We start from the raw sequence: 11795 nt of genomic DNA on the forward strand, positions 1-11795 counted from the left end.
AATTGATATATGTTTGCATTGAGGATGTTCTCTATGCTCCTAAGATTTGTGCCAATCTTCTCACCATATGCCAAAGTTTCCATACTATAGATGAGAAGACACTTTTTTTCTTACCACATGTAGTTATTTGAGAACTAAAACATACTTGAAAAATTGTTGCTCAAAGTTAAGCTAATCATGTTTTGAATCATCTTGTGGCACGAAGAAGTTCATAGAATATTTTACTTTGTCTTTTTTAGGTTTCATGCACGACGGGAGTTTGTTGTGGTTATGTCCTTGGGAAAATCAGTAGGAACCCTTTCCTAAGGGTAAGGTTCATTATGTTGCTACCCTCCTTGAGTTCATCCATAGTGACCCCATGCTATTTCCAACTTCTTTTTCAAGAAACAAGTATGGGCTCACCTTTATTGATAATTACTTTCATCACATGGGTGTACTTTCTTAAGTACACAAATCACTTCTTCTCCACTTTTAGGATATTTTGGATATTTGTGGTAAAGTAATCAAGTTCTTCTATTTGAAAGATGCATATAGATAATGGGATGGATATATGTTCACCCAAACTTTTAGGATTATTATACTAAGCAGGGCATTCATTGTCAATATTTGGTTGCCAACACTCTTCAATGGAATGGTGGTGTTGAAAGAAAGACAAGATCATTGAGGGAGATGACAAATTGCATGTTTCAATTATGATCTATGACTCCATTCTTTTGGGTAGAAGCAATTAGTTGTGCTAACAATATTTGGAAGCACACTCCCCACGAGTCCATTTAGAATATCACTCAGTATAGAGGAGACTTGATCCACTATAAATCTCGATGTTTCCTTCTTCAAGGTATTTGGAAATTGGGCTTGGGAATTCATATTGGATGGCCGACATAAGGCAATGAAGAAGAGGAGTGAACCATTCATTTTTGTTGTCTATTGTGAGGATTTGGAGGCTTATTGATTGTTTGGTCCAACCATTAGAGATATCTACTTTCACAAAGATGTTAAGTTTGATGAATCCTTCACACAATTGGATCCTCCATCTGTTTCTTTTTCCTTACTACCTACTTTACACTTTTGATCTCATGAGGATACCTTTGCACTTAGTGATATTTTAGATGAGGGTCCTATTCTTACATGGTCTACACCTCCACTTCCAACTACTCACATTTTGCCTAGATTGGTACACTATACTATTGAGGATGTTGGATCTTTAATTGGTGGTCCACTATACTTTGGTAGTCTTTTGTATGTGACACATACTCATCCTAATATCACCTTAATTGTTGGGATTGTTTCATGTTTTCCATTATATTATATGAGTCATTGGAAGAAATCCAAGCATATTTTGAGGTATTTTTTGGAGCACCACACATTTTGACATTCAATACATACTGGGAACTTAATAGATAGTAGGCTTCATTGACTTCGATTAGGACGATGATATTGACTCATAAATCTCCACTTTTGAGTTTATTTTTTCCTTGCAATTGGTCTAGTTTCATGGTCTTGCTAGAAGCAAATTGCTATTACATTATCATCCATTGAGGCAAAGTATCAAGGTATTGTACTTGCTAGCTGGAAGGTTCTACAAATTTAACAACTTATGACAAAGTTTGTTCTACCACTTGATCATCCTACTATTCTTTGGGATAATCAAGTGTGATTCATATTTCACAACCTAATTGAGCATTAGATGATGAAGCACATCAAAACACACATGTATTTCATTCAACAACCTACCATTATGGTGTTCTATCCTTAGAGTATTTTTCTACTTAGAAGTAGGTTGTTGCAGTATTTACTAAACGTTTAGCATTGTCTCACTATCGTGAGTTACAACATATTCTTGGGGTGGGGGAAGTTGCTCTTAGGGATCTTGAGTTCTCCTTCCTTTGTATTAGGACTCTTTTTTGGAGAGGAGCTTTTATCCTAGGGTTTTCTCCTTTATTCTATTTATGAGAGACTTTTATTTATACAAGAATACCTCATCAAACCTAATTGTTGAAGGAGGTTAGTATAAAAGTGATATTATTGTTTACAAAATTTACTTTTACCTAACACCTTAAAAGACATATTCACACTAGCTTAAGCTCATTTAGAAGGTTTCTATTTTGTTGGCTTGCCTCATAGACACTTCATTTATGTCCTCACTTGTCCAAAGTGTTCCACATATGAAACTTCTTGAAGGGTTATTTAATGGTTTACTTTTACTTCCTTCTTCCTCTTCGTGCTACATATTCAAAAACTCACTGTCTTTTTCTTCTTTTACAATTAATTTGAAAAAGTTTGTGTCTAAATTCTTTTTAGATAAAAAATATTGTTTCAATATAAAAGAAGCCATTGCAAATCTGCAATGAGGATTGGGGTTGCAAATATGTACTTTGTAGCTGAATGAGATAACATCCTGCAGGTATGATTATAATTTATAACCATATGTCTATGATTGTAATTGTTTACTGGAAGTAGATTGAATCAGGATCACCCTGCTGTTTGTTGGGGTATGCCGGAATCCATTTCCTGTACTCCTCATTCACTTTCAATCTATCTTCTGCAGTTAAATGTTGAGACCACTCCGGTTGGAATTCTGGAATCATGGTGGAATAGGATGCATACTCTTGCATCTTCTTTGTGCGCGGAATTCTCAACTCCTCAAACCTGTGACAAGATATATAAATTCAACCTTTATGAAGCTTATAAGCATGTTTGTACATAACTAAACCTACATAAATGATGTCAGCTTTGACTAATATAAATGACCTTTTAACAGCATCTTGAATGCTTTCCTCTGACAAGATATATAAGTTCAACCCATATGAAGCTTACAAGCATGATTGTAATTAAATATATACATAACTAAATTTACATAATTGATCATAGAGTGTAATTTCAAATATTAAAATAAAAAAATACAACCGAAATACAGAAAAAGCACGACTACACAAATGATGTTAGATTTGACTAATGTTAATGACCTTTTAACAGCGTATTGAATGCTTTCCTCTGAAAATGATGACCCACTTGCCACTTCAAGAAGAAGAGAGAGTTGATGTACATCTTCAAATGCAGACATTGCTCCTTGCCCAGGCCCAACGAATTGTGCATGTGCAGCTAATTCATGAACCAATGCTAATTAGTCCCTTATATCCTATACATAGTCATAAACACAGAGCCTGTACATAGTTGAATACTCAAGAGTTTGGTAAGCGTTTAAGACCCAACTACACCAAAATATGAAAAAAGAAAGGATTTTACTAAGCATGCAACAAGTTCCAGGATTCTAAGGAAATGGATATACCATCACCAATCAATAGGACATGTCCATCTGCATCGCTCCATTTATTGAGTGGCAATCGATCCATTATCTTCCTTTCTGTTATGATCTCTTCACCAGTTGCCTCAATAATTTTTCGTAGATCATCCCATAACTCAATTCCATCAAGTTGTTGTAAAGCACGCTGTTTACAGCCATGCCTTCCACGAGTTGTTCGTTCTTCTAAGACCGAGTTTGCCATTTCCCCTGTTGGGTCCATCTTTCGGAGTGACCAGAGGGTATAGTCTCCTGCACAATATTAACATAATTCATAATTCAATAAGTTTCTTTTTTTATTATAAAAGCAATAAAATAAGGGTGTTGATCTTATACGAAACAGATTAAAATAATGTCATGAACAGATCACTAGCAGCAAGACAAAGGTCATGATAGACCATTTACAACACATTAACAAAACAGCTAGTAACCCACAGTATGGGTAGAAATTTCACACACAACTTGAAAAAAAATTTGAGAAAAGGAGGAAGAATGATCTTTTAGGGTCCAGGGAATAATATCATTTTGAACATCATAATAAGGGAGAGAATGAAGGGAAATCTCGTTAGAGAGTGTCAACACAAGGAACAGAATACGTCATTCACCAAAAACTGGACTAGAGGAACAACAGACACAATAGGGTCCACAGGACCTGAGGAGGCCACATTTTGTTGATTTTACTTAAACCTGAAGTTTAACAATTTTTAATATTATGTATAGCCAAGCTAGCCTGTGGATCTGCACAATCAACACTATAACAGCTATGAAACATGATGTAGAACATATGAATATTGATTCTGTATTCCCAATTTCAGTTTTCCCATGAATGACTTTCCTCCTTTTGAAATTAATTTTGTTTTATTGTAATATGAGGGTTTTAAAACAATATTGTTTGGAGACAGACACCTTTGTTACTATTGTAGTATATCATGAATAGAGGAAATACCATAGCATTCTTAAGCAGACATGACATTTCAGTCAAGTCAAAACTTGTGGATTGTTCATTCCTTGGTTATAAGTTTTATTAGATATTTGCAGATTCAATCACTAAAACCCCATTGGTAAAAAAAAAATGATCAATTGTTGAATGGGGAATATGCCAGAAATATGTTTTTAGTTTTATGGTATCCATCACTTCAGAGTTAGTATTATCTAAGAAAGAAGATTCACAAACACCATATAAGTGCCATTAGGGACAACATGGTTAGCCTTTCTCTACACTAAAGCAGTCTAGTGTTATCATGAATCAGCAGGGTACCCACATATACCTGCATTAGATGTGGCGAAGGTAGTAACAGTCCTTTTTTCTGTCTGCATAATGAATTCTCCTTTTTCAAGCTCATCAAACAGCCTACACCAAAAAAGCAGAGACCACATCATAGTAAAGCTAATAGATCTTCAGAACTATATCTAAACCTGATTATATGGAAGAGTTATTCTCACTGACTTGAGATGTGGATCATGGACTAATGCACTCCATGTTCGCATTTTCAGGTATCTTGGAGCATCCCCAACCATCTGTTTGCGAACAGCAGACCATATCCCATCTGCCCCAATCAAAAGTTTGCAAGCAACCACCTTGATCCTATGATCTTCTGTACCCTCTTTGGGGCACTTAAAATAGGCCTCAACACCACCCTGCTTTTTGTTTCAAAAAATGTCAAAAGAATTCTGAATTAGTTGGTACTAATGACAGTGATTTCTATACCTCTAAAATATATCATTTAATTTTTTAACAGATAAGCATATTGTGAATATAATCAACAGAATTCTGTGCAGTGGGCCATGGTCTAGTAACAAGGCAAAGCAGTGATATAAAACTTGATGGTGCACTCGAGAAAGGATTGTCACAAATGGAGAGTTTAGAATAGATTATTCTATACATCAATTAGGGATCTAACTGTCAACAAAATATATGGATATTTATATCTCTACATGACAGTACAGGTTTGTTTATGATGAAATAGAGTTTATATTTCTAATATTCTTCATAAACTTTATTTTATTATAGAACTTCAATATGTTTTATGTAAATAACACTGAATATGTTTGTAATTTGTGATTTTGATTCTGCTTTGTGCATGTCAATCTAATCATTAAATTTAAGATTTGTTTGAACTTCCATTTACAATTAATCATTTTTAAGCTGAACTGCATTTCTAAAATAAAAAATTATCAACTTTAAAATATTCTTAAAAATCTCAACACCATTCTGTTCATGAAACACTAGCCTAATACACATCCACTAAGATAATAATATGATCCTAAACTTGATAATGCACTTCTAGAAGATGGGTTTAAGAGATTACAAATTTTCAATATGATCCGAAATATGATGATAATGTCTGATGATAATGATATGAAATATGATCTAAAATGTTGATGATGAAAAAAATTACACACAATTTAATCCAAAAGTTTAACATCAGACATTATAGACTGTAGAAACGAGATAAGACTAAATGACAAATTTACCGAATCAATAGAAAATGTTCACCACAATTTTATTCAACAGGCCGTGATTAAGTAAGGGTGGGACAATGCCATGATAATTATTCTATTTAATCCTGTCTGAGCAAGTGCTCCCTGTAATCAAGGGAGGATAAAAAGTTGGAATGAATCTTTTATATCCTCAGGTTGAACCCATCATCACCTGATGAGTATTCCCTGAATCAACCATTAAAATTCTTTCAAACTGTGTAAAGAATTTTTATCATTCATTTTGAGATTTGATGAGGATTCCCTGAATCAACCATTAGAATTCTTTCAAACTGTGTAAAGAATTTTTATCATTCACTTTTGAGATTTGATGATGAAATCTTATCATTCACTTGCGGGGTGACTCAAACTCTTTTACAATTTTTTTCCCAGAAATCTCTTCAGAACCATGTACAGGAAATTCAATAATGGATTGCACCATGTAACCCAAAAGGTCAACAGAAATTTTTTTTCCACAGGTGTTTCTGTATTATCATTTTCAAATACTACTCAAATTTATTTGAGAAAAGAAAAGAAAATAACCCACCAACCTTGCAAGGCTTATAGGCTAGCAGCCTGTGAGAGAAGGAAATCCTGGATCTACTTACAAAACTGTCCAAAACTCTGTGAAGTGACTTCCATGTGAGGATCATTAGCTCCCCTGGAACAATTTCTTGTACGCTGCAGTCGGATACTTCAGTGTCTATTAAAGTAGCCAGTTTGACTTTAGTACAATAAGCCCCAGCCTGGGGTAAAGCTGTAGTGAGACCAAGCTTAATTCCTTCAAGAGCAGTAATGCCATTGAGGCCAATGCCAACAATGGAGGATGTGTCTGCACTCATTGATGGTGGATGAGTTTCGAACACATGACATGGGATATTTCGCTCTTGCAGGGCCAGTGCAAGAGCAAGGCCTGCAAGCCCTCCACCCACAATCCCAATGCCAATTTCTTCACCTCTCTCTGCATTGCTCCCAAGTTCATCACAGTCAACATTACAGGAAATTGTAGACATTTTGAACAAGAGGTTGAGAATTGGAAAAAAGTGCTGAAATTTCTCTATCCCTGCCAAATGCTCTATACCTTACTTAATGCTCCGTCCTATGGATGATGTCCTCTATTACCTAAGCTGTTTTTGTCCACATGAACGTTACAAACCTTGTAACTTATACTGTAAGTAAAATTTCACTTCTAAAAGACAGACAATATCTGGTTACCTTCTGCTGAGATATCTGTGTCCCTTTGATGGCGTGTGATCTCCATTGATTGAGATGTCATTGTAACGTTATGCAAGTTTCATGGTTTGGTTTAAAAACACTGTTTAAGTGGCTGTCATGTGGACCCCTCTTAACTCAACTCTTTTTCCTTCATTTTCAGTTTCATTTCTAATCATTAAATATGATGTATCATCGTAGGTCTGTTTTTAGCCAATCTCATGGCTTGTGAATTGTCTATGGAGAGATTAAAATGCATTTTTTTAAATAAAAAAAAAAAAGAATATAATTGTTTTTTATTTTTAATAAAATTAATAAGTGTTGTATAAGATTTGAGTGAAAATTATGACACTGCATATTTCTGAAAATGAATAAATTAGCAATTGCACAAAAACGAGGTTTAATGTTTACACAAATAGTAAGATATACTTTGAATAATATATAAGAGGGTGCAAATCTTAATAGAAATGTTTTTATATTGATTAAGGAAAGGGTTTCATTCAAGCAAATTGAATGAAAAAAGATTGTTATTTTAAATCATGTGGATAGTAATAGTTTTTAGTAATACACTATTATCAAATTTAAAATACAAGGGAAAATCATCTTATGTTTAAAACCTCAAGTATATCCTACAAGGGATAGCATGAGTTAGAATTTCCAAAGTGGGACCTCAAGTCAAGTTTACATTACATTTATATAATTTTATACAAGATTTTAATCTCTTGACAACTAACCTAACACAAAAAATAATAATTTTAGTCCTAAAGTTATTAGATGTTAAGATCTTCTCTTATAGTTTACTTCATTAATTATGAAGTAAATTTTATTTTCCTCTTGATCACTAAAATAAATAAATAAATATATATATATATATATAAAATAAAAACCATCTTAAAGAAATTTAATTAAAAATAAAATTTTAATCTTTATTCACTTTTTATTATAAGAAAATTTGTGATTAATATTTTATTTTATTACGTCCAGAGGCGTAACATTACAGTGGCACCCATTGAGAACAAGGAGGGAGAGGACCCTAATACCACTATTGGGGGGGGTGGGGGCGGGTTGGTGAGGATGTTGTGGATGTGGATATGACTAGGGACCCCATGCTTCTGAACACTGTTGGTGCTGCTGGCACGGACAATTCTGAGATGCAAACCCAGGACTCTGCTGATGTTAAGGATAGGTCCCCTATGAACATGGGCACTGTGGGTGTCATGGGTGAGGAAAATTCTTATACCAAAGCCCCAGACTCTGGTAACTTAGACTCGGATTTAAAGATGGCGGAACAGGCGATGAACTCTCTTCCCCTGATGGGCCTGGGCAATGATATCGACCGTTCCCCTGCTGAAGATGTGGCCAATGTGATGGATAAGACTATGGATGACATGACTACTGTGAACCCCCAAGGTGTCCCTACTCTGGAGCAAATGGAAAAGCTTCACACGGATGTGTTGGACATCACGTAGAGGATTGAGAACCTAGGCCCTCTGCTTGAATTGCACGCTATCATGGACGATGTCAATCGGCTCAAGAGCAAGATGGAGGCCTGGGATGCCCAAATTACGGGCCTTAACAAATTTCATCCACAGGTTTTACATAGCTCGACGCTCACCCTCTCTCTGCTGAGGGAACATACTGCAAACACAGAGGAGGATAAGCAGGAGGCTAAGGACCTGTACAAGTTCCTGTCTAATGAATGAAACAGTGCCATTGATGCCACTGGGGTGTGAAAGGCGCCCCTGTAGTTTGTTTTTTGTATTTTTTGCTGCTATTTTTTATTTTCTAAGACTTGGTTTCCTTTTGATGTTAGTTGTTGTTAATGATGTTATAGTGTTGTTTTTGCACTGTGGTCTCGTTAATAGTTCCGATATGTAAAGGGTCAGTGCCCTTGTTCTCACTATTTTTTTAATAAAAAACATTACAGTGGCACTCACCTATTTTTTTCTCTTTACTAAAATCTAAATTAAAAAGAAACTTTCTATTATTATTATTTATGTTAGAGTTATGTATTAGCTAATAATTATTTGTCTATTATCCTTTACACTTAAGTTAAACTTAGGCATTTAATAATATTGTAGGTATTTAATAATTATTCTAATTATAACATACACATTATCCCTTTAGGGTTGCATAATCTCCTTTTATAAGGATTGTATTGTATTTCTTTATTCATTCCCTCCCTGAATGATAATCTTTTTCTTCACAGCTATTGTTTTTTTTTGCCTTGATTCTTCTCTTGTGACATGTATTTTGGCTTGCAGGTGTTCTTGGGATCTGAAGTTGCATTTCTCAACTTCTTCAATTTATAATAATGACTAGAGAGCGGATAATTTAAAAATAAGTTTAAGAGTAAAATCTAAATTAAAAAGCAACTTTCTATTATTATTTATTAAATATGAAAAACAAATTAATTGAAACAAATCTAAATTAAAAAGCAACTTATTATTATTACTTATTAAATGTAAAAATAAAAATTTACATTTAAAAAACTTCTAATTTAAAAAAAATGTGTTTTATTTTGTAGATTTAAAGTAACTTCTATTTATTTATTTTTTAATGCAAATCATTTCATATTCTAAGATACGACTCTAAAAACTATATTTTGAAATCTAGATTTAAAAGAAGCTTCTAATTTAAAAAAATAAGTTTTTAAATCTAGATTTAAAAAAATATATTCTAAAATAAGACCTAAAGTAAGACTAAATTATAATAAATATTAACCATATAAAATTAATTAATCTATGCTAGAGTAAAGATTTTTTAAATTTGATCTCTCCGCATCCTCTACATAAATTTTATTTATAAAATATAAATATGCTAGTTTTAAAGTAATATATAGTTTTCTACATTGCTTTAAAGTAATAATATTATGTCAAAAATGATCCTCTAAGTTGATTCTTCATCTTAATCATGAATGAAACTCAACATAAAATGGTCAATTAAGACAACTCAAATGTAAGCATACACAATCTCTCAATCACTAGAAAAGCTAGAGATATTCAAAACACCTTTTACTCTATCAATAATATTATGTCAAAAATGATCCTCTAAGTCGATTCTTCATCTTAATCATGAATGAAACTCGACATAAAATGGTAAATTAAGATAAATAAAATGTAAGCATACACAATCTCTCAATCACTAGAAAAGCTAGAGATATTCAAGCTTTCACTTTGTGATGATAAACTTATTTTTCCTAACTTGAATTTCTAGCATTTTTGTAGTAGATATTCAGAAAAATTGATCCTAACACTGAATGAAGGATTTCAAGTTTAGATCTACAACCTTTTGGTACTTCTAAGAAGATTTTTTGACAATTTTTCTTGCTACAAATTACTTTTCACCATTACCAATTTTTCAAAAGCATTTGCAACTTGCAATCTCTAGTCATTAGCCTTTGCATAGGTTTGCATTTGTTTTATTTGTAATATTTCATATTTTCTCTACAATTTCACAATACTTTTTGTGAGTTGCAGGGCACAACCAAGGTTTTAGTAATTTTTGCACATGGAAACCCTTGTTTCATGCCACAATTAGACTCTTTAGTTCATTTTGCTATTCAAACAATAATCTTTTTCTCTTCCAAGATTTTTTACCCATGGTTGCATCACTAATAATACTTGCAACTTGCTAACTATCATCAACTTTAACCTACAAACTTGCATTGACGCTTGACTTGCAAGTTGGCTCTAAAGACTCGTCTATAAATTAGCTCCAAATTTTAACTTGCATATCAACTTTGAAGTCTAAACTACATATTGGCTCTAAACTTTGACCTATATCCAAACTCTAAAGTCCGATTGCATTGAAATTTTGTACTCCACTGTACTTTTGTAGAAATTTTTCTATTGCAAGCTTCCATACCTCCTTTGCACATTTACAAAAATCACATACTGCAAACATTTGGACTCCATTGTCATTCACATTGCTTCCCATGCTTCATAATTTAGGATTTTGAAGCACTTATGCAATACTTTGGACTTCTAGATTATGTTGCAAGTTTTCAACTAGTTGATTTAGGCTTCAAAGTTACCAAAATTGTAAAATTCACAACTTTTTACTCTACCATGGATGATCTTGGTAAAAAATTCAAAATACCTACTTTTTAGTAGTTTTGTGCAAAAATTTATGAGGGATATATCTAAGTTACTCTCCATGGATTTAATCACCTCTTCAAAGATTAAAGCATTGATGGCTCAAAGATCTAAATGTAAAGTAAATAATTCTTCAAAAACCAAGGTCGATTCAACTTAAGCAAATAAAAATTCATCTAAGCAAAAGAACAAGTTTGATTTACAAGCCACTTCTTCTGAGTTAAGTAAGAGTTCTTCCACAACAACAACAAAAGTAGTACAAAACCATGTACTTTTTGTGGATTAAAAAAATATGACATCAAATTTTTCTATTAAATTATTGTAGCTTTGGAAGAGGCCATGAAAAACCCATCATTGGTATTTTGAAAGCTAGCAAGGGTCAAGCACTTACAACTATAAGCTTGGATTCATCCACATAGAGTTGGATACTTGACTCAAGAGCCTCTCATTCACGTGATCTTCTTGGGACTATTTTTTACATCACTACTTCTTGGACTACAATAGATTCTAATTTTGGGCTTAGGTACTATACAAGTGATAAATACTTCCATTGAGTATGTTCTCTACGCTCCTAAGATTTGTGCCAATCTTCTCACCATATACCAAATTTGTCATTTATTTCTCACCGCATGTAGTTATTTGAGAACTAAAACATACTTGAAAAATTGTTGCTTGAAGTTAATCTAATCATTTTTTGAATCATCTTG

The 11795-nt window shown here is 33.3% G+C and overlaps 1 protein-coding gene across 2 annotated transcripts; it reads right to left on the bottom strand.

Moving 5' to 3' along the window:
• Positions 1-2269: 2269 nt before the first annotated feature.
• Positions 2270-7016, bottom strand: LOC131070566 (uncharacterized). Of its 2 annotated transcripts, none has more exons than XM_058006137.2 (6): positions 6331-7016; positions 4749-4942; positions 4570-4652; positions 3290-3553; positions 2967-3102; positions 2270-2649 (listed from the first exon to the last, which is right to left on the bottom strand). In XM_058006137.2, the coding sequence occupies exons 1-6, from the start codon at positions 6790-6792 to the stop codon at positions 2448-2450; spliced, it is 1341 nt and encodes a 446-aa protein (XP_057862120.2). In that variant the 5' UTR covers positions 6793-7016; the 3' UTR covers positions 2270-2447. The 2 variants fall into 2 exon arrangements, with proteins under 2 accessions (XP_057862120.2, XP_057862121.2); XM_058006138.2 differs by having other exon boundaries at positions 4749-4939; positions 6331-7013.
• Between the last annotated feature and the right edge of the window lie 4779 nt (positions 7017-11795).

The sequence above is a fragment of the Cryptomeria japonica genome, chromosome 2, assembly GCF_030272615.1.
Source record: "Cryptomeria japonica chromosome 2, Sugi_1.0, whole genome shotgun sequence".
NCBI lineage: Eukaryota > Viridiplantae > Streptophyta > Pinopsida > Cupressales > Cupressaceae > Cryptomeria > Cryptomeria japonica.